The sequence below is a fragment of the Genypterus blacodes genome, unplaced genomic scaffold (assembly GCF_046128005.1).
Source record: "Genypterus blacodes isolate CSIRO-AG114 ecotype Tasmania unplaced genomic scaffold, CSIRO-AGI_Gbla_v1 ptg000070l_1, whole genome shotgun sequence".
NCBI classification, from domain to species: Eukaryota; Metazoa; Chordata; class Actinopteri; order Ophidiiformes; family Ophidiidae; genus Genypterus; species Genypterus blacodes.
Window position 1 is genome coordinate 4,621,971 of NW_027466880.1, and position 23,662 is coordinate 4,645,632.

At 43.1% G+C, this 23,662-nt stretch overlaps 2 protein-coding genes and 5 non-coding genes across 7 annotated transcripts; all 7 read left to right on the top strand.

The window, feature by feature from the left end:
- Positions 1–2,181: 2,181 nt before the first annotated feature.
- LOC143005382 (transcription factor 15-like) lies at positions 2,182–5,541 on the top strand. Its single transcript, XM_076156780.1, has 2 exons — positions 2,182–2,745; positions 4,172–5,541. Exons 1-2 carry the CDS (start codon positions 2,278–2,280, stop codon positions 4,235–4,237), a joined length of 534 nt encoding a protein of 177 aa, XP_076012895.1. The 5' UTR covers positions 2,182–2,277; the 3' UTR covers positions 4,238–5,541.
- An 8,668-nt stretch (positions 5,542–14,209) lies between these two features.
- Positions 14,210–23,569, top strand: LOC143005295 (casein kinase II subunit alpha). Its single transcript, XM_076156606.1, has 13 exons — positions 14,210–14,357; positions 16,224–16,521; positions 16,615–16,726; positions 16,827–16,928; positions 17,502–17,552; positions 17,873–17,932; positions 18,432–18,515; positions 18,988–19,098; positions 19,215–19,316; positions 20,037–20,137; positions 20,243–20,391; positions 20,490–20,579; positions 22,208–23,569. The coding sequence occupies exons 2-13, from the start codon at positions 16,421–16,423 to the stop codon at positions 22,324–22,326; spliced, it is 1,182 nt and encodes a 393-aa protein (XP_076012721.1). The 5' UTR covers positions 14,210–14,357; positions 16,224–16,420; the 3' UTR covers positions 22,327–23,569.
- LOC143005575 (small nucleolar RNA SNORA57) lies at positions 17,601–17,737 on the top strand. The gene has a single exon (XR_012964070.1). It is a non-coding gene; the product is annotated as a small nucleolar RNA SNORA57 (small nucleolar RNA).
- LOC143005579 (small nucleolar RNA SNORA57) lies at positions 18,077–18,212 on the top strand. The gene has a single exon (XR_012964074.1). It is a non-coding gene; the product is annotated as a small nucleolar RNA SNORA57 (small nucleolar RNA).
- Positions 18,663–18,799, top strand: LOC143005576 (small nucleolar RNA SNORA57). Its single transcript, XR_012964071.1, has one exon. It is a non-coding gene; the product is annotated as a small nucleolar RNA SNORA57 (small nucleolar RNA).
- Positions 19,528–19,663, top strand: LOC143005578 (small nucleolar RNA SNORA57). The gene has a single exon (XR_012964073.1). It is a non-coding gene; the product is annotated as a small nucleolar RNA SNORA57 (small nucleolar RNA).
- On the top strand, positions 20,749–20,885 carry LOC143005574 (small nucleolar RNA SNORA57). Its single transcript, XR_012964069.1, has one exon. It is a non-coding gene; the product is annotated as a small nucleolar RNA SNORA57 (small nucleolar RNA).
- Positions 23,570–23,662: the final 93 nt, after the last annotated feature.

A 23,662-nucleotide genomic window follows, 5' to 3' on the forward strand; every position in this document is an offset into this window, starting at 1 on the left:
AACTGTGAAGTAGTAGTAGAGCTGGAGGAGAGAAAGTGCACCAGGGTTGCGTTGTAGGCCGGGTGTGTGCGGTAAAACACCATGGTGTCCTGCTTTATGAGTGGAACTAGGTTCCGCACAGGTCGCTGTTGTTAGTGCAGCTGAGCCGGGGGGGCCAGGGGCGACCCGGTTTGATGTGGGTGCTGGTGTTTGTAAAAACAAACCCTTTGATTGCACTCTCTCTCCTCCCCCCCCCCCGCCCCCCTGCTCCCCTACCCCCCCTCTCATCCGCACCAGTCAATCTGGAAGCCATTTGCTCGGTTACCACAGAGAAAGTTCAGGCTTGATCACCTCCAGCATCTGCTGAGTGTTTATTTACCCATAACACTTAATCCATTAGACAAACTGGAGCAGGGCAAGTGTAGAGTCACTGCCCACATCGGCCCCCTGAGGACAGAAGCCAGGGGCTAAATGGGTTTCCATGGCTGCAAATAACTCTGATACAATTTTACAGAATTTCATGATTTTTAAGAAATATACATGTGAACTGGGTCACTCACAGATTTTTGGTGTTATTTGAGCATGTCTGTTGGTCCATCGTAAAATGGAGCCTAATGCAACCAAGGAACGCCATCCACACTGAAAAGCCTCTAAATGTAAGATAAAAGTATTATCAATTATAAATTTAACTGGCAGTCAGGGAAATGTAGCTCTGGCTGAGACAGGGGTAAGGACTGTTGCAGTAATCTAAATGAGAAGAGACAACAGAGCTAAGAACTGTTAAGATCTTGAGGAGATAGGAATGTTTCTCAGGTGCAAGAAGCAAGATTGAGCTCCAAAACAAACTTAAACACTTTTTTAAATTTAAGAGGGATGCTGAGGTTTTTATTTCTCCATGTTCTTTACAAGGAGAGCAAAAACTATCTTATTCCTGAAGACAAAAGGTTTTTGCATCTGAAACGGAGGTAATGTGCTCGATAACGTTTGGCACCCTGACAAAACACAGACATATTTTTAAAGAAGCGCAACATCTGAGAGGAATTCCAAGGCAGTGAACATTAACCCTGAGCCTCAAGGGGTCACGCGATATAGTTAAGAGGTTACAAGATTGCTAAGAGGACAAGAAAGGAGAAAACACATTTAAACAACTCTCTACAATTGTTTTTATTCTGATGAAGTCCTGGACAGTTCAAAGGCACTAAACCACAACTTGACATGTTTGCTCTCTAGTAGGAGAACAAAAGTAAATGCTTGGTTGTAAGCATTTTCAGGGTTTACAATGGCATAAAGCTAAAAGGTTATTACTCTAAAATCGTCCATTCCCATCCCATACTCAGTACCTGTCTCACCCTGTTACTGTCCACTCCTCCAGCATTCATGCATACTGCTTCCGTCTTCTCTCTCTCCTTCAGGTACCGTCTGTCTCAAGCTACGCAATTCCTGAAAGCATTGCATAGAGTACACTATATTCGGGTCAAGTTTCATCCATCCCACAGAGACACAGACCTTTCCTGCAACCCCCATTCATCATCCGATTCAACATTTCAATCATTGTATTTTAAGTAATGTGGTCGCTGCTAGTGAACTGTCAGATATCAGCTTAAACTGATTTTGCAAAAAGTCAGGATTTACAGGAAGAAATCATGGTGTTTTCTTGTTGAAAGTTGTAGCATTTCTGAGATTTTCATGAAAGCATACAGACGTTTCAGGGTCAAAGGTAATAGATAAACACTTCCTGGTGCAAATGGTACATGTAGAGGAGCTTTTACATGTTTATATCTCAACAAAATGCTCCAATTTACAAAAACCCCGAAAAGGAAGTATTTCAGGGACCTAGTTGAGATCATATTTCCCTGAAAATCACCTTAAATGTCCCTTGATTGTTTTTATGAATGGCTTCCTATTAAATAGCAGATACATTTCTTTGCTCTCATAAAGACTTCAAAGGTGGTTCCTCTAGTGACCCATTTAATGCAACTATTTTATAGAACCAGAGCACTTGATGGCCCGTGTGTGTCCTCGGGCCCTCCCCTCCCTGCTGCAGGGTGTTGCTACTATAAGAGCCATCCCTGGGCTGCCGGGCCATCCTACAGGGAAGTGTCAAAACTAACTGATGACTGCTGCTGCCTCAATCCTGCCCTAGCGCTCTCTCTCTCACACACACACGCACGCACGCACGCACGCATACACGCACGCACGCACGCACGCACACACACAGTCACACTTCCACGCATATCTCCTGCCTGCATGCAAAGAATAAGGGTTTGGATCTTCCAGTGAAACGCAACCTTCCTCATCATGGCTTTCACCATGCTGAGGCCAGTGTCCACGCATCCCTTCTCCTACACCGCTGACTTGACCTTGATGTCGGACGAGGAGGAGGGGAACCGCAGCGAGAGCGACGGCAGCACGGACCAGGTCTACGGATACTGCGGGGCGCAAAGGGAGTCCGGCGTCGTGGTGGTGCGGCAGCGGAACGCGGCCAACGCCAGGGAGAGACACCGGACCCAGAACGTGAACACGGCCTTCACGGAGCTGCGGACTCTCATCCCCACGGAACCGGTGGACAGAAAACTTTCTAAGATCGAGACGCTGCGTCTGGCGTCCAGCTACATCTCACACTTGGCCAACGTCCTGGTGGTCGGAGACGGCAGGGAGGACGGACAGCCGTGCCTCAGCGCCGTCTACAAGGAGGTGCAGGGCGGCGGAGACGGCAGGCAGCCCCGGACTATCTGCACCTTCTGCCTCAGCAACCAGCGGAAAGTGGTAAAAGTTACACATAGATCCTTAATTCAATCATGTATTACTTTTTTATTGTGTACATGAAAGTTGACTTAATAAGCACACATAATAGATAATATAACTTGCTATAAATTCAACCAGTGTGAGGCTGATGTTGTTAAGTTTGTGTTGATATTGTGTCAGTGTTGATCCCGCTCACAGTCATTAGTGGAGATGTTATACAAGACTGCAAACTCATATTTTGTCCAGTCCCCTCACACACACGAGGGACCTAAGTGATCACACCACACAGAAAAGTGATTTATTTGGCAAATACAAGTAGAAACGCTGTATGTGACAAGTAGAAGATATACGTTTAAGTTCTGTTATAAGTTTTAAAGCTCACCGAAAGATGCAGACAGGGAGCCTGTGGAAGTTTTCCTGAGCAAGACACTGAACTCCGAACTGCTCTGAACTGAATGAGAGTGTGAATGAATTGGATGTGAGGTCATTGTTAAGTACAGTAAGTAAGTGCAGTCTATTAATCAGTCCAAAACTAAACAGCTACATGAAGGAGGCAAAATATTAGAAACTTTCAATACATGGATATGACAGCACCACACCAAAGACCAGTGAGTCCAAGCTATGCCTGACTGACACAGTGTCAACAAGAACTGAACGCCATCGGCTTCACAAAAGTAGGATGTAGCGCCAAACACAGAACAAAACATATAGGAAATACTGTATAGGAAGTTGTTGAAACTACGTGTCCCATTTCTGGGTAATGAAGGTCATTACAGGTTAGCTAAGAATTATCTTTTGCAAGCCCAAAGTCTCTGATTCACGACTGATAATCATTAAACTGGCACATTTCATGGAGTTAAAATCTGTATGTTACATGGACAATCATGGTCAACAACAATAAAAAGGAAAGATATTGTGTGTTTGGGGCATTTTGTCTGATGGTAGTTAGTACTGTAATGTAGCAGTAAGACATTCTTCTCATTCTCGTGAATAATTCAAATGTATGCAATTATTCACATTTAAGTTCATCTTTATGGTGTCACCCTTTTTCATTTCATCAACCAATTAGAATTGAGGCTGATGATCGTCACTGTATTTGTTGGAGACATCGGACATTAGACTGTACACTGTGTGTGTGTGTGTGTGTGTGTGCACGCGTGGACAGTTACATGCATATCAGTGCAGTGAGCTGTGGACATCCTGGCCTTCAGATTACACTGCTGGGAGTTAGTTTATTAATAGGCACCATACCATCAGTGTGTGGAGATATCCTTTAAAGGAAAACAGTTTCATTCATTTCAGCCATGTGATCGCACTGAAACTATTCACTGTATATGCACAGATGAAAGTCAATTGGTCTACAACATTTATATACATTTCCTTTAGGCTTAAAACTATGATAAAGCTGAATTGCTGAGCGATGTACTTCCCTTGCTTTTCTTCACAGGTGAAGGACAGGAGAGACTGTGTTAAAATGCATGGAGGCAGCATCAGACAGATGAGCCTGCGATGACACTTCCCTGGAATAAAGTTGAATCTCCTCAGAGCTCAGGGACCCTTTGGCCTTCAGTGGACATTCCCGGACTCTATAAGCATCCTGGCATCACGGCAGTCCTAACTGAACTGCTCGATATGAAATGTGTGGATTTGCACCAAAGACACTTCTGTGTCTTCAGTAGATAGCTCTGTCCAGTGTGCGTTATATGGCTTTAGCAAAGCGACGGAAACGATCAGTGCCTTTAGCAGCTACAATTCTGGACAATGAAATCAAATCATTTCAATCAAACATGCTTCAGAGGTTGCTAAAATAGATATACGTTAAAAGTCAATGTTAACAAAGAACTTTAATGGACGGATTGCCTCTTCTTGTCTTGTTTGGACAGGACAGGTTTGATTTAAAGCATTCATGTGTGACCCTTACCATTCAAAATCACAACACTGGAGTAAAATATGCTGTTATATGCAGGTGTATTTATACATGCAACACGCAGACTGTAGTTCAGACATAAGACTGAACCGAGATGTTTACTTGAGCTGTGTTCATGAGTTGTCCGTTTACGATCCAGTTTACAGCTACACAAGCAGATCCTTTTGACTCTGCTCTCCTCTTCCTCACACATGTGCCAGTCCCTGAAAGTTTCACTTCCCTTTATCATGTCTGGTGAGTTTGGCTGCTACTTCAGCAAGTGTGAGTGCCCTCAGGAGCAGCAAAGGCAGAGGTTACGAAGGAAGTAGTCACCAATAGTGATGATGTTTGGAATTGTAAAGTGCTGCAAACTGTACCCAGCCAAACACACCGTTGTGAGTAATAATGTGATTTATGCATTACATGTCCATTTTTGCCCTGGTCTAGAGCTCCTCCACTAAGCTTAGCCTGATTATGGTCTTCGTCAGACCGTGCCCTGCGTTTTCAGGATCATACCTTGTTGTGATTAATGGTCTTAGTTAGATTAATATGGGACCATTGCTGTGAATGTAAACGTAGCTGCTGAGCAGACAACACTCCTCTGGCATATTAGTATTTTCTGATGCTGTTTACGGATTGTTTACATGATGTACTTTGTAAATTTAGGATTGAAACAGGTCTACTACATGCTATTCTACAGACCAAAGGTCATTGAGGTGTATTGTAAGGCATTCTAAGGCATTAGCAATGGAGGGAGGTATCAACCATGGACACAGGGGAGTTGGAATGTCAACGTTGAAACCTTTGTGTTTTTGTGAAGCTTGGTTCACACACAGACTCATAGCAGCTTTAGGAATGATGAAGGATCATTGCTTCATCCACCCAGGTCCTGCAGCATCAGGAAACATTGCTGGGACATTGTGTGGTTCTCATGTTGTAATCTACTTTGAAATAAAATTTATTTTTATATAGATGTGTTTGTGTTCTATTTTGCTCTATAATATAAAAGATGAGATACTCTCGACACGCAACACAAAACATTGAATTATCAAGAACAAACAGTCATAACAAGCTCATTCATTCTAATTCAGACAGGGAAAACAGCTCTTAAGACAGAATGACATTTGTTTCCTGGTTAAAATGTTAAGAAATCTGTTGACACGATTCCCTGCAGAGTGACACGTATCTGTGCAGAGGAGAGGCCATCACTGTGTGTTTGCAGAGCATCTCAACCTGACAAACGTCTTGTGTAAACTCTGGGTTTGAATCAAACCATTTCTACACACTGTTTTTAAGTAGGAGAAGCAGTGTGAAACACAGCCCCTCTATTGTCTATATAGTGTCCTAATTAAACACATGGCGATAAAATCATACAAGGGAAAGGCACAACATTCTTCCGCCCGTAACTTCTCCAAAGAGGAAACCCGTACAGGGAATTCCCAGTGCAGGTTTACCTTCTCCACCTGAGCAATGTAAAGAAAACTCAACAGAGGAAGTAATCAATCTCTTCCTCAGCAGGATCCCCCTGACATACTTGTATTACAGCAGCATCTGACCACAGCAAGCCTTGTCAGGGTGGTAAGTGCAAGCTGCCAGCTAGGAAGGCATGAATCACTTCAGAATCAGAGTCAAGTCAGGGCAAAGGTAAAGCAAAACAGGAAAACACAAATTAGTGTCGCTGGATCTATTGTGCTTTTTCTGATGATTACTCGTGGGGACCATCAGGCACGGCATCACAGAGCTGGAACCATGCCCAACAAGATCAACTGCAGAGAGGAAGAGATTGTAGGTTGGTGTCATAGCTTCCAAATGTCCCCTCATCAACATACTGTATGTCTGTAAACAACATAAGCACAATGCATGTACGCTTCAAAGCCGCTCACATCTGTCACACCCAACCCAGAGAATCACTAGATCTCGTGTGCTACTGTACCACTCATTCAACATGTCAGTTTATATTTTAGATTTGCAAATTACTTCTTTATCAACTTGTGACAAAAATGCTCCTTTGCTTTTATTCTGTATGCTGGGTTAGTATGAATGGAAGTTGTCAAACCTGTGACCTCCCAACAAAGTCCTGTGAGCGCTACTGCAGACTGAAATAAAATGTCCAGAGGATTTTAATGAAGTCGTTCTAACATTAACCTTAAGTTCGGAGGTTGTGTAGAATGACCTTAATGTTGTCCTCCCTTACAGAACGAGAACCCTACAAAATGACGTTTGAGGTACTAAATGAACATTTAGATTTAGTCTTCCTTTCGCATAAGCATCCAACATATGAAAGAACCAATGCATATACTACAAAGGCTCTGAAGTGAACATGGCGAAAAATAATTTCCAAGTTTCCAAGTATCAGGTGTTGCCTGAGTCACTTTAGGGGCTTGGTAGCATAATAACCTCAATACACTGGTACTAATCTGAGGCTGAAGGTGCAAACGCTCTGTGTCACCGGTGAGCCTGCATAGTCCTGGAAAATACACAAATCAGAGGGCGATCTCTGCTGTGCTGTAGTTATAAATCTCTTGGGTTGTGATCCACATGTGGTGTTGCTCAGTCACGGCTAAAATCGCTGAGCGCCCTGTGGCTGGACAAACACAGCTGCTGATGAATTAATGTTATAGCTGTCACCGGGAGAACAAAACTGTGGAATCTTGTCAGAAAAAGTTTGTGCCAAGAGACAGAGATTCAGGTTTGTGATTAGACGTGGCAAATCTAACATCGCAAGAAGGTGAGCCAGGTTATTTAGAACCATGCCAGCAGATTCATGTAAAAGTATGTGCCATGTAATCATACAATTCGGATAAAAGATGATTTTCATGTATCGAAATTAAATGAAGATTACAGAATGCTTGTTTTGTGGTGGTTGGCATATATGATTATTAAAATAAACACAGACAAAAGGTCAACTATGGTCCCAGACTAATTTACTGTATCCCTGCTTGGAGTAGGTGTGGAGGTTTATCTACTTAAGCCTGGATGGAAAAATACCTCAATGTAATACCTCACCTCACTGAGCTCATTCTGGCAGTTGGCATTGCCTTGCCTCACTTTGTTTTGTGATTCCTAAGGGAGTGCACTCAGGTGTGTAAGGAGCAAGAGTATGTTTATGTGTGAGTGTGTATATTTGGATGTCATAAGCACTCTTTGCAAGAGTCCAGTCAGAGCTGGATTGTGAGTTATTACAAATTTTAAACATTTGACAACTATTATTGCTGCATCCTAATATCCCTGCTGTTTGGAGTTTCACCCCCTAGAACAAACGTTATTACACTTGCATTCCTTCAGGGCAGCACAAATAACTGCACACTTGCATAATGCATCTCAAACCTCTGTCGTTTCTCCACCTGTCAGTACTAAACTCTAATTAGAAGCTGCTGTGTGAGCTTATTCTGAAGCGCCCAGGGTCCACTGGAACCTCACTGAATGAGAGAGAGGCCCCCTGGCAGAAAGATGTAACAGAGGAACAGGAAAAAGCCTGCATGGTCAACCCTGTTGAGGAGCTCCCTGTGGGGCCTGGGGCCTTGGGCAGCTGACCACTGCTCAGCTGATGCTCACTTTAATTCCTGGATGGGAAAATAAAGTCGACAGAAAATTGGAGCAAGATATTTTAAAGTATCTAAGCTATTTTACAAAGAATTTAATTTCTTGCATAGGTCACATTAAACATAATAACCCAGGCTCAATATTTATATCCTATAAAAATCAGCAGTCAGATTCATATGGTGAATGCAGATTTGTCCCACAAGTAAAGCATCAATAATGTAAATAAACTGCAGGTGTTTGTATTTGTATTGTGTGTGAGTGATTCACATACCTGTACATACTTTCACACAAATATTAACACCTGTGTTGTCCAAACACTTTTAATGTACTCTATTAGACACGTTAACCACTAAACAGTAAGGTTATGTAACTGTGACTCTGTTATGAGGACATGAGCACCTCAAATAAGCATTGTCTCAAAAATACAAGATAACATCTGTCAGTGCTGCAGCGCCACTGATTTCTTGGACACATCTTCTGCTGTAAGGCTGCCATATGCTTTATATGACACAGCAGTTCTATCAATTCTGCTGTACTGTGTTTGACCCATTCTGTGACTCTCCAACTTCCCCCTATACCCACTTGCAGCGACTGAATGTGTATGGCGTGTGAAAGTTTGGTATGGCTACATTTCTCTCTCATGCTCTGTACTTTCTCCAACACTGATCTGAAACTGTGCACTGTTAGATCAGTTAGTGTAACTCAGTTATTTCCCCTAGACACAGACACCTATAGTTTCTCCCCGCTCTATGATGGAGGGTTCTTCATTACACCTTGCAGTGTGGGTATTCAGAGAACACATTTACCTTGTGTCTCGAGTTGGACAGACTGCGTTGGATGAACTACTACTACTACAAGTACTGTGGTCTTTAGTGTCCACTGTCCATTGTACACAGTGTAGATGGTGTAGAAGTAATTCATACATAAACTCAGGCAGCGTTCCACAATATATTTTTACTTCTACATACATCTAGGTGTATTGAAGGTCAAACTACATTGTTCACACAAAAATACTGAGAATGAGTACCAAAGTGATAATTATGTATTTGAATATTTCAACAGGGGGGCCCTAATCATAACAACTGACAAAAAATGTAGGCGATGTAGGCTTTTTCTCTAAGTAAACTACCATAAATACAAATAATGTACTGTGTAATTATAACTGTGAAAGGAAAAAATACAGGTCATACTGTAGTGCAGTAAAGAAAGGAAACACATTGACAGATATTAAAGCACACACATTGCAATAACAACTGTGATATTGTGTGAAGAAACAAATTTAGGCAGCACATATTGTCTCATATAGAATCCTGTACAGTATATGTTTAAGAGGGATGAGGGAGTGGTGTGATTTCTTATTAAGGTTAGTGATATCCCTGTGCAGGACAGTGCAAAGTTCCAAGTGTATGTAAATTATTCTGTCAAAGTCATCAGCAGCTCTTCATTCTCATCTGGTAAGCATTATGACAGGATACCATGGGGAAAAAGGGAAGGGCTAAGACTGCGATACACTTCCCCTCCACCACGCTTAACCCTAAACAGACCCTTATGCTGCCCAACTGTTTGGTAACCACTCTCACCTCTTCACCACCTCCTGTTCAACCCCTTCTTTGGCCAAGCCACCTGTCAGAGGAGAAAATTGTCATCAGGCACGGACTGTGGGCCTTTTCACGGGACAGAGATCGCCTTCGAGTTTTACGATTGTTTTCCATTGATGGATTGGGAGCAGTGGCCAAGCAGCTAAACAGTGGGAGACATTAAAGAGACAGGGTAGTGTGTGTGTGTGTGTGTGTGCGTGTGTGTGTGTGTGTGTGTGTGTCCGTGTGTTTGTACAAATTTGTAAGAATTGAACTGATAATTGTTGAAGGCCAATAATTATACAGAAGACTGGGAATCTGCCTGTTGTTCTGCTCTGTTTCAGTGATGGCTGGGATTCTTGATTGATACCATTACAACATCAGAAGACATAAAAAAAATGATAAGTGTCAAATGTTGTATATGTTGTATGTTGAATGTTAAAAACAAGCACTTTACATGGAAGAGTCATGGAAAAATCGATTGTTTTGCCTCAATTATTCAATTCAGTTATTATTCCTCCAAGAGTAAATATTGAGAAAATGTAAAGTAAAGTCATGAAAATCACGTCTCTTACACACAGACACACTCTCTCTCTCTTCCATCCTTTACATAATGAGAGCATTTGTGTTGCAAGAAGCAGGTTAACATTAAATATTCTGTCTTAATCAAGATATTTTATTTAAAGAAATTAAAGGGAATTTTAAGAGGAAGTTTGAAACACGTTAATGGTTCAGTTTACCTGATGGTGTACCAGGCCTATCTGGTCTTATGTTAGAGTTCTTTCCCACTACAAGTCAAGTATTGGCATGCCGTCACATTGATACAATGTGTGTGTGTGTGTGTGTGTGTGTGTGTGTGTGTGTGTGTGTGTGTGTGTGTGTGTGTGTGTGTGTGTGTGTGTGCGCGTGTACGTGTGTGCGTGTGTGTGTGTGTGTGTGTGTGTTTGTGTGTGTGTGTGTTCTGTACGACACACGCTCAGAACTATTGTTTCCCTCCCAGCATGCAATGGGAGGAAGTAGTGGAATGAGCTAAGACATTAGTACAGACAGTATCAGCGCACCGGGGGCAGACTCTGATTGCTCACCGCTTGGCTCCAGCTCCTGTTCTCCACTTCAGTCAGTCTGAGGGCGGAGGTCCTTCATGCAGAGGTGAAAGGTGACTAATCTGAGGCCCGATTTCTCTCCCTGTCAAAATAACACAACAATATGTGTGCGCAGAGTCCTTTGTGAGAGGAAAGACACAGACTTCCGCAAACAGCCTCACATCCATCACAGCGCCAAAGCACCTCAGAGCAGCGAGGAGCACAATATCACAGCTTTCTGCAGTGTTCACAAGAGTTACACACTCAGAAGTACCAAAACAGCAAAATAGAAATTCCTGTTTCCGGCGTCTTCATTGGTCTTCATTGCGTACTACAGTTTTGTCCTATCCCCAAAACACATGCAGCCTCGGTGAATTAGAAACTCTCAGTGTCCCGTAGGTGTGAAGAGGAGTGTGAATGTGTCTGTATCTATGTGTCAGTGATATTTGATATTTGCAACCTGTCCAGTGTTTACTCTGCATATAGCCCAATGGCCCATGGGATAGGCTCCAAAACCTTGATGACTTAAATATTTGATCATCAAATCAAAATTGTAATGTACAGTATTTGAATAAAAGTAGTTTATTTCCCACCTCAGTTTTATTAACATACACTGTGACAAACTACTGCACTGCCAGCCAATGGAAAGTATTTGGCAGAGATTTTAAAGGATTTTTTTACCCACATGTTTGAAAAAAACCACAATGCAATATAAATTAAGTTATCATAATTAAAGGAAGCTTGTGGATCTGGTTTAACAAGACATGAAGAATGAGCTCTGGGCATAATCATGTCCTGGAGCTTTGTGTAACAGTGAGATGGATGGCAGGGAGGAAGAATATACGTCCGCAAAACTTTGAACCAGCTTCAACACCCAGAGCGATTGTTGAGAGGATATCCTCAATCAGGGCCACAGAGAGCACAATGAATAGTCTCACTGACAGAGACACACTGCTCCCTTACCACCTCCCCACCCTGCCTTTGCTGTGTGTGTGGGAAGAACAAATGCGCTGTTCCAAGCGAAACACCACCATGACAACTGAACTTGGTTTGTCACTGAACAACATGGCAGTTATTGAAAATGGCTTACTTAAAATGCTTGATACGCACTGGTCTCAGATGAGCGAAAAAAGGATGCAACCACTTCATAAACGAAATGGTCTTACCGCTATTGCAATATCATCAAAAAGTATAATTTCTTGTTCTTGAATACAATGATTGTATACTCTACTGTGTATGTGTCACCACCACCCTAAAGCAATTAATAACTCTTTCAAAGAATGGAACAAGGCCCACAAGAAGCTCCAACAGAAGTGACATGGTATACCACTGCAGCCATTAGAGGGCCTTTTTGCCTGCCAACTTTACTGCGTTCATCACAACACTGAAGTCTGACTTTCTGAGATGGAACTACCTGCCGCTCTCCTTAATTGGGAAAATGAATGTCATCAAAATTAATGTTTTGGCGAGATTTCTCTACCTGATTCAATCTGTTTTTCAACACTTTTCCCCTAACAATTTTCTAAATTCCCTTCCTCTCTTCCTTGACTAATGTGGAAGTACTGGCTTATGTTCAGGACACCACTAAGACGGACCGTATCTGAGATTTATCCCTGCATCCTGGACCTAATGGACCAATCTAACTCTAAAATAAGGGCCACATGGGAGTTTGAGCTTGGACTCCAACTCGAGATGGACTGGTGGGAGGAAGTCATACGCAAACTCCACACTGTCTTCTTGTCTTGTGCTCGTCTTGCACTCATTAGTTTAAGGTTATTCACAGGGTCCACTTCTCCAAATTGAGACTATCAGAAATGTACACAGAGGTAGAGGACAAATGTGATAGATGTTTGAACTCACACTGCAATCTCTACTAACCCAAACACAATTATCCGTCACCAATAACGTTATTATTCACCACCTGTAGAACCAGACTGCACGAGTCACCAGCTCAAGTCACTGTTTCTTTGTCTCCTTATGCATCTTGTAGACATGTGTATCACATTTCCTAGGTCTCATTAATATGTCTTTCCTTTTCTTTCTCTTTTCTCCCCCTCTCCCCATCTCCAAAATGTCTCATAACTGCATTGTCATGTCAAATGCTTTCTTCAATAAAAATATATATATATATAAAAAAAAACTGTCTGAAAGAAATCATAATCACTTATCATGAATTAATTCTTTGTGATCTTTAATCGTTCCGACTGCAATGTGATGATGACTATCTTCATTTTAATGCTGTCCATACAAGCCACTGATGTTTAAGCCATGTATTATATCCTTGCCTCCACCCAGGGGCTACAAATTAAACATTTGATCTTTGTAATATATCTTGTAGTAAATCCTGTAATATATCTATTGTGCATTGTCAGTACTTATTTAAATGATAGAGAAAATTGAAAGAAAAGAAATACAGTGTAACAAAAACAAAAGCACATCCCAAGGTTTGAGCAGCAACAACTGTATATAATATATGTATTATAATAACAATGATTACCACTTTAAGTTAAGAGAACACAACAGGGCTAATGTGAGAAATCTTGAGGCCTGGAAACAATTCATGTGAGGTGAATAACGATAAACATCATTACACCAAAGCCATTCAGTAAGAGTAAAGCCAAAGGAAAGTCAGCTAACATCTTAAGTTATAATGGTAAACCCCTTAAGTGTGATATGTGTTGGTATAAAAGTCTTTAGGTGGTTGGTCTCCTGAAGCATAGTGTTTTTGACTTCTGTACATCTGGGACGCCCCCTTTTGGACACTTTATCCCTTCTGATTTACTTGTTGGATTTGAATCCATCATTCCATCATTTTTTTATTTAACCATAGTTAATGTTTTGTTTTGTTTTTAAACCAAGTTTTAAAAGGAAAAATCAAGATATTACAATTTAATTACACAACATATTGTTCTCCATATATTTTTCAACATTGTTTAGTAGCCTTTCGACGATGGAGCAATGGGGAAGGGGTTGGGCTCAAACAGGAGAAAGCAGTCTGTGAACCTGTGTGAAATTTAAGGATGTTATGGGCGCATAAGCTTCTCGGATAAATACATCACAACAGATTACAATTGAATAAGAACACTTAAATAATCATGCTGGGGCTCGGCTATTCAATTTGAATCATCGATACAGTGGACTTAATTTTCTAAACATTTACATTTTCATAGAAATATTCCGACTTAATTCCCCAAATAGCTTTTTTCCAATACTAGCCCAAATTTTCCATCGTAAGATTATTCTCCTAATAGTTCGACTTTTTCCACAAATATTACTGAAGACTTCTATTAGTCTTTCCCAATGTTTGCTTTATGTCCTGCCCGGGGTCGGCTTAGTTCGTTTTGTCCCTCTCCGGCCGCCATTCTGGAACACGCAGACGTAGGCGGCGGTGGTCGGCCATATTGTCTCTGATACAGCAGAAATCATACACTGCTATCGACACACCGGCGACGTAGAGAAGAGAGCCTCGATCAACAAAAACGAAGCGTGTTGAAAAGGATTCGGGCCGTCGAATTGACCAAAGGGGTTGGTACAAACTCTTTTATTCTCCGATTTGAACAGTAAACCGATTTTGAGGAGGGACAGACTCGGAAACTAGCGGCGGCTAATGTTAGCATTTTAGCTGCTGGGGCCCGCCTAGACAGATAAGTTACACCTTCCGTTCACGCCGAAAACCTATAAAGTTGGTAATAAATAAAATATAGACTACATTGATGAGCCCAAAATGGACGGACAGATAATTTAAAGGGAATTCTCAATTAAGGTGTGCGCTGAAGTAGTCCATATTCAGTCTAAATGTCACATCGTATCCGGTGGTTGTGAATTAAATGTAACGTTTGCAACATTAATTGTATCATTAAGTAAAAGGTGTTTGTGTAAACGCGTAGCAGTAGTTTCCCTTAAGCTAAATCGGGCGGCCAGGTTTGTCCAATGTGTGCAGAATGGCGGTGGTGAACCGGAAACGCGATTAACAAGGCTGCGTTCATCCAATACGACCTGTGTTTAAAATTCAGTCATTGTTTAATTTGTTCTGTAAAATGTATCGTGTAAATGTACGGTTGAAAAGCTTTGTAGCTATAACCTATCAGACGCTAGTCAGCTTTGTTGGCTGATTTGGGTTGAGCTCGTTAGCTTCCTCGTTACACATGGTGCCAAAGCTGGAAGTTAAACTTAATACTTCATTCAACAAAACTTCTGAATTCAGGTAATTTACGTCACTATAATTATATTTTGTGGCGGTTGTAGCATTCTGGAGATATTTGCCATTCGTTCCCAGGGCTGTAGGCCTTTGAATGGACCATGTGCTGCTTCATCAGTCGCGTCAAGTTGTGCACAGTAAAATGCTAAATGTGACGACTGGGTCCCTCAAATAGAACAGCTGTAAGCTATAATGAGAGCAATATTATGTTTCCTTATAATGGCCCGCGTGTATATCACCACAACTCTCCTCAGAGACCCGTGTCAATTATGAAGAGACGTCCAAGTAACATACTTGTATCTAATTAAACTTCGGGTTGGTTTAAACACTTTTAGCCTTGGCTCCAATCCTAATTCAAACGGAATTGATCTAAAAATCATTAAATGTTTCTAAATGACTGGATAAAAATGTAATATTGACTTTGATATCCCTGTTCACATCACAAATGCAGATGGGCTCACCCACTGAAAAGGGCTCCACTTCCTCCATTGCACCGATTTCATTCCAGCAACCACACACAGATATCCAGAATCAGCCAAGATTGGAAATAAAACTAATTTTACCCCTCTGTTTATCCGATTTATTTTAGGTACAGACTTGATTATTATTGTATAAGCTCCCAGGTATCAAAAATAATAGTGTGATCGAGTCTGTAATTATATAATGTATGTAATACAATAAAGAGAGGCCTTTGAGCTGGATGCTAAAAAGCAGTCCAACCAGGAGTGGTAATGCGACTACATGAAGGTAATGAACAATAGTCCTAGAGCTTCTTTGCATATGCCCTACCCAAAATGCCGCCGTCCTTCATCCAGGGAGTTTGTCGATGCAGTGTTTGTCGTGATCTGGCAAATCATGCCACCGTAAAGTAATGGCTTAAATTAGCCTGTCGTGGAGGAAATTCACTGACAAAGGACACTGACATTTTGAAGTGGGGGTCATAAATGTCGAGACTTTTTTAATTATTGAGACGCTGCTTTAGAGTCTAGTAACTTGCACTTATGTTCTCGTTTATACCATCAGTTCTTTAAAGTCATTGCATGCAGCCTAGGACGAATGTGCCTGAATCTCTTCTCATAGTTTGCCGTGTCCTCAACCTGTGGAGCGGCTGCAGGTGCAACATGCTCTGACTCCCGTGCAGCTGATGAATGAGCCGGACCGTCTAACCATGTTCCTCTCTGTTTCTTTGTCAGATATCCCACCGCACCCCAGGTGGCCCCTCAGTCCTCAGACAAAGCCCCCCAAACGCGTGCCCTGTTGGGAACAATCCCCCCAATCCCCCTACCTTCCCTCCTCTTCTTCCCACCCTCCCTCCCGCCCACCCTCCCCCCTTACCAACTACCATCTGCTGCAGTGAGAGTTTCCCACCACTTCTGCCAAGCTGTCGGACATGTCAGGACCCGTGCCGAGCCGGGCCCGAGTGTACACCGAGGTCAACACTCATCGGCCCCGAGAGTATTGGGACTACGAGTCCCATGTGGTGGAATGGGGGTAAAGACCATGTTCTCACTGTCCAGATTTGCGTCATGCTGCCCTGCATCCGCTGATCCCCGCTGATGTCCAATGTTTGGTTCTTCTTCACAGAAATCAGGACGACTTTCAGTTGGTGCGGAAGCTAGGTCGCGGCAAATACAGCGAAGTCTTTGAGGCAATCAATATAACTAATAATGAGAAGGTGGTGGTGAAGATACTTAAGGTAAGCCTCGTGCTGTGAGCTCAAACTAAAGGCACGATGAAGAGCAAAGGTCTCCGCGCTCAGACCCACCTGACTCACTTTGTCACATGTCACTTTGCAGCCGGTGAAAAAGAAGAAGATCAAGCGCGAGATCAAGATTTTGGAAAACCTGCGTGGAGGTCCAAACATCATCTCTCTCATCGACATCGTGAAAGACCCCGTAGTAAGTCTCTGCCGATCATGTGACGTTGTAGATGGACCTGAGCTAATTAGACCGTATTTCCAGGTTTTTTGTTGTCTTGATTGGATAAATTGCATTTCCTCCTAGCCTAGACATCCAGAGTGGTGAGACTAATATTGCGTTACTCTGTCATTAGCATGGCGAGCTAACCACCTGTGCAAGCTTATCCATTTCACTGGGGTTGGGTAAATATGTGTCTGTAAGTACCTAGCAGCTACAGCTTAGCGTAGGTGTACATGCAGTGTTGAACATGTATCCTGTTAGTGATAGAGACAAATACAGTCCACAGTAGAAACGAGGAATACTGCAGCTACAACTAGACTCACAGCTTTGGTCATATTAACGTCAGAAGGATGTTTAACATCCACGCTGGCGTGTTTCCCTGGTCAGTGATCTCTACAGTAAATACTTACTTGTTGACTTGGGGCTTAGTAATTGTACTGCTCATGGTGTAGCTGCCTCTTAAGTTCATAGTTAGTGTAAGTGCACAATGGTACAAAGTTAAACCCATGGTCCATTTCTGTTGAGAAGTGACGCAAAATCCTTCTGTTTCAGTCTCGGACACCAGCCTTGGTCTTTGAACACGTCAACAACACAGACTTCAAGGTAAGGGCGATTAAAGGAGTAACATGTTCTGAAGTGAGACGTGGGAGACCTCCTTTCTTGGCATGCTCGCTGTTTTCTCGTACACGAGTGTGTATGTGATGGAGGAACATGAAGGTCCAGTGCTATGTCTTCGGTGCCAGAAGCTCACCCGTCTTCTGGTTCTATCCTCAATCACTGGCACATTCCCACAGGTCAATCTGGACCACCCATGATTTGATTTGAACTGATTTGTTTGATTTTCATCTAAAGAGTGGATTTGTCTTATTAATCACAGTAATGGGTTTAACATGCATGTCATCGCACTGTGCTTTGTTCCTCAGCAACTGTACCAGACCCTGACAGACTATGACATCAGATTCTACATGTACGAGATCCTCAAGGTGAGTGAGCAGAGGTTCAGGTTCATCATTCAGGCTTCCTGGAATTCAGCAGCCACATCTGACACCAACTCACCGACTCTGTCTTCCATCCCTCTGGTCCTGGCTGTTTATCCTTATCATCATGTGGTTCTGTCTGTTTGCAAACCTCCTTTCTTGGCATGCTCGCTGTTTCCCGTACACGAGTGTGAATGTCAAGGAGGAACATGAAGGTCCAGTGCTATGTCTTCGGTGCCAGAAGCTCACCCGTCTTCTGGTTCTATCCTCAATCCCTGGCACAATGTGAATGCTGTTGGATTGATCCACTTTATGTTCTGTAACATTATTTAATGTATGTCATAGCAGTATTTCAGTCCCCTCCCCCCTTGTCTCTTGGTTTGTTGTTTGTGCTCGGTTGCTCACACAATGTGTTTGTGTGTTGTCTGGTAGGAACATAATCTCTTGCATTGGAATACTATGTAGAAAATGCTGAGTGATGGGGTCACTTCCCTCTTGTCTGTAGGCGCTGGATTACTGCCACAGCATGGGCATCATGCACAGAGATGTGAAGCCACATAACGTGATGATTGATCATGAACACCGCAAGGTGAGTCCACTTTATGGTTCTTAACCCCGCTGGCCTAAACACAGATGTGCTTTATCAAATCAAGAAATTGGTCACATCTGATTTATCTTTGTTGTATTATAGTTGCTATGATCTATAACATGAGGATAAACACACGTTAAAGCAAAACCTCCTTTCTTGGCATGCTCGCCGTTTTCTCGTACACGAGTGTGTATGTGATGGAGGAACATGAAGGTCCAGTGCTATGTCTTCGGTGCCAGAAGCTCACCCGTCTTCTGGTTCTATCCTCAATCACTGGCACATTGCTCCATGAAGTGTCTTAAGTTTATCACGTTGCAGAAAACGTTTCTGTGTATATCTTATCTAACATTTTGATAAATGGGTCAGAAAACAGGCAAAATTACCAATGTGTCCACGTGCAGCAGCAGCAGTGTGTCTAGTTAAGCAGCACTACCAGAGTGAAGCTGTAAACGTTGTGTTCTCTGTGTTGTAGTTGCGTCTTATTGACTGGGGCTTGGCAGAGTTTTACCACCCTGGTCAGGAATACAACGTCAGAGTGGCTTCCCGTTACTTCAAAGGCCCAGAGCTCCTGGTGGACTATCAGGTATGTGGAGGTGTGCTTCCATCAGCTACAGGTGAAGGCCACTGAGATGCATTCCAGGGTAATGAGCTTTATTTCTCCTTCCTCCCGCTCACACTTGTCATGTCTGTGTGTTTCAGATGTATGACTACAGTCTGGATATGTGGAGTTTGGGCTGTATGCTGGCCAGCATGATCTTCAGGAAGGAGCCTTTCTTCCATGGCCACGACAACTACGACCAGGTGACCTTCTTACTGACCACTCAAGCCTGAGGAGACCTTGTACAGGGTTTTTGGTTACAATTTTTGTTAGATGTGTCTAAAATAAGAATGATGGATGACTATAAACCGAAGAAAATGTGAAGTGTATTATAAAGAACTCATTCTGATCTCTCTCATGGCTCCGGTCCTGGCTCTTTATCCTTATCATCATTTGGTTCTGTCTGTTTGCAAACCTCCTTTCTTGGCATGCTCACTGTTTCCCGTACACGAGTGTGAATGTCAAGGAGGAACATGAAGGTCCAGTGCTATGTCTTCGGTGCCAGAAGCTCACTCGTCTTCTGGTTCTATCCTCAATCACTGGCACAATGTGAATGCTGTTGGATCGGTGTAACTCTTTATATTCTGTAACTTTTGTAGTTTTCACAGCAGTGTTCTCCAATCATAAAGGCAGAACTAAATCACATTGGAAGTAGGTCTTATACCTGTGGATATGTGTCCTGATAGTTAGATTTCTGTATGGTCATGGTTATTTACGGTGTCCTAACTGTGTGCGTCTGTTTAAATATAAATTCAGACTGGACACTGAGGAGCAGCTGTGTTGTGCCTTGTCAAATATTCTTCATTCCTTTGGATGACTTGGTGACATGTTTCTGGGTCTGAATACATGGGGTTGTGTAAAAGGCATTCAAACACTTGTGATCATTGTGAATGTGACACCCAGTCATCTTGTTTCTCCTGTAGTTGGTGAGAATAGCCAAGGTGCTGGGAACTGAAGACCTGTACGACTACATCGACAAGTACAACATAGAGCTGGAACCTCGCTTCAACGACATCTTGGGGAGGTCAGACAAGCTAACAGTCACCGTTTGTGGTTAGACCTTGATGTTTTTATTTTTCTCCGCATGATTCTAATCCGTGTCATTGTATTCCACTCTTGTTTCCTGCAGGCACTCTCGTAAGCGATGGGAGAGGTTTGTTCACAGTGAGAATCAGCACCTTGTGAGTACAGAGGCCCTTGACTTCCTGGACAAGCTGCTGCGCTACGATCACCAGGCCCGGCTGACGGCCCGGGAGGCCATGGACCATCCTTACTTCTGTCAGTCTGCAACCTCTGCAAACACAAATCACTCCTCCCATGATTTCTCTTCTTACAGAGGCTGACTCTCTCTGTTTTTTTCCAATTGCTTCCTCCAGTCCCCATTGTGAAGGATCAGTCTCGTGTGGCCGGAACAGCCAACCTGCCCAGTGGGAACACAGCTGTTGGCTCAGCCAACATCATCACTGGTAAGAACACACACACAGCAGAGCCATGGCCACACTCCTTCCTTTGCCACATCCGACCTATGTGAGCCTCAGTAAACACAACATATTGGTCGGAGCTGGACATTGAAAAGTAATTGTATTATAGTTGCTATGATCTATAACATGAGAATAAACACGTGTTAGAGCAAAACCTCCTTTCTTGGCATGCTCGCTGTTTTCCCGTACACGAGTGTGTATGTGATGGAGGAACATGAAGGTCCAGTGCTATGTCTTCGGTGCCAGAAGCTCACCCGTCTTCTGGTTCTATCCTCAATCACTGGCACAATGCTCCATGAAGTGTCTTTATTCTATCACGTTGTAGAAAACATTTCTGTGTGTATCTTATCAACATATATTTTTTTAAATGGATCAGAAAACTTACCAATTTTACCAAAATTACCAATTTGTCCACGTGCAGCAGCAGCAGAATGAGCTATTACCCGCTGCTAGGTAGGACAGCCATGGCCACACTCCTTCCTTTGCCACATCCTCCCTATGTGAGCCTCAATAAACACAAAATATAGGTCAGAGCTGGACATTGAAAAGTGTCAGTCTCACAGCTGCAACCCCGGTTTGAAAAGATCTGCAGCACAAAGCGAGCCCACACCAGTCACTGAGGAGAGGGGCTGATAAAAAGTGTATCTTTGCAAAGAATAACTTCATTTAGAAAGGAAGTTGCACCGTGTATCACATTTGGACTTTTAATAAATCCAATGTAAAGGTGATTTGTCACAGTATTTATTTTCTTAAATAATAAGTTGCCGTTTTATAAATTCCAATGTTTAAAATAAATTCCATCATTCTTATCTACAGAAGGGCGTCCCCTGTAGAAAGTTTGGGAACCACTGCACTAGATCATTCCAGTCTGAATGGACCAAATCAAACAGAGTGCAGGGGCCTGCCTCTAGGGGGCGCTAGTAACTTGTGTGTTTATTCTTTGTGTACCCTGGCTATTAAAATTGGATCTGTAAAAAGCTTTAGCTGTAGTGGAGTTGCCACAACACCAGATTTTTGAATTCCACGTTGATGTCACGGTTACTATGACGATTTGCCTTAAATCCTCCAAAGAAAGGAGGCCTGTGGGTTTACTGCCTTGCAAAAAGCGACATGTTGCAACTTAAATATTGGCTTCACGTCACTTTAATAAGCAGTAAAGCTCAATATTTCCTATCAATAACAAACTTTTCCCGTAAACTAGGCTTCATTCAACCCTTCCTCTCCACACAGTGCAGAGCGTCCTGCATACTTTGTTCCTCTCATTGTGATCACATCAGAAAGGGAAACTTGCGCTGAATGAATTTCCCGGATTGAAGTGGTTAAACTGGTCAGGATGGTTTGTCTGCCAGGTGCTTTGTTACTTCCTCGTTTGCCTAGTTCTGCATGGCGCCGACCTGTAGCGGCTGGCTGACGTCATTCAGGTGTCACACAAAATGTCCCCAACCGCCTCAGTGAAGACGGCGATCAGCATGCTTAGGTGGTTTAAGTGAAGACTCGAAAGTATTGAATGTTTTAATGTCAATGTTTGTCACATTGGAGTTAAAAGTAGAAAGTGTAAGTGAGGAAACCTTTAGCAGTATGATGTTTAAACCTCATCTTCCTCCCTCCCTCAGGTATCTCTGCCTTGCCAGCCTCCACTGCCCTGGGTCCTCTCACCGGCTCGCCGGTCCTCTCCGCTGCCACCAACGCCCTGAGCACCCCAGTGCCCACTGCTGCCGGCGCCCCACAGTGACAGACCACCCGACCGCCTCTGCCCCCGGTTCCCCTACCCGACACCGCCCCCACCCAGCCTGGGGGGAAACTACACAGGTGCCACTCTGCCAGTCTTCACAACATCCAACTTAACTCAGTATGTCTGCGCCCCCGCCAACCCTCCTGACTGGAAGACCCCATCACCTACAGAAAGATTTCTATTGCGACCCTTCTCATCCTCCAACAAACGAACGTGTTATAACCTGACATGTGAGATGAATGTGCTGTAACTGAGATATACAGAGGTTCTTGTTATTTTTCCAAACGCTGTAGTTGAGGAGAAAGGAGTGCTGGTTGAGTTTGGCTTGTGAAGGCAGCGGTCAAATAGAAAGACGTGGACTGCTAGGACCAAGAGGACATTCGGTCCAGTTTACTTACGCAGCACTGTTAAGAACTTCCTCCTGCGGGCCTGAAACCCCCCACAGAACTGAACCCTGGCAGCATTTTGGAAGTGTTTGGTGCCGTTCTGTGCTGCAGGCTTCTGTGAACACGGTGACACTAAAGCGCGCTCTGCCCGAGTAGTTCTGGCTTCGCCTTTCTTATCAGACAAGATCAGCAGTCTTTTGATACGCGACCTCCACACCACCAACACATCATCAGTCGTCGAATGTTGAGGTCTATTTCTTCGGTGTGGAAATGTCCTGCAGAGCCGATGGGTCATTTACCGTCCAAAGCGCTTGGCTTTGACTCCGGTGTTGTACGAAGCCCCGGTAAGATGATTCAGGGTATCCCGGAATGGTTTCTGTAACATGCTGCTCTCACCGTTCCTTGAATTACTTCAAGACATAACCAAAGTTTACTCAGCTGTTGGAAGAAGAGGCGACCGAACCTCTCTGTGGCGGTCACCGTGCGGTCGGCTGAAGCGCTGTTGGAAGAAAGCGCCGTCCTTTTTAAATGTAGTTGATCAGTGGCTTTGTGGTCAGAAATACATTTGAACGGCGCTCACCAACACGGAGGGAAGTATTGAAGTAGAGATGTTGAAACGCACTTGAAAGGGAGAACTTTCCTGTGTTTTAGTGCCAGACTTTGACATTGAGTTTGAGGCCCTGCTGTACATACGCATCTTTATTTGTTTCATTTTCAAACCCCGAAGATGCAAACGTGTATACATCGACCCGATAACAGAGCAGTTTGAGTCACTACATCACTGTATATATTTTTATGTTATGTAGAGTAGCATTTGAAAATATTTGTGTAAATAAACGTGTTTTATTTATCAGGAACCACCTGACTGCTTCATTTAGATCTTTATGATCTCTGTACCTGAGAGTTTATAACGTTTAATGATTTTTCAATGCTTGACCTTCCTGCCACAG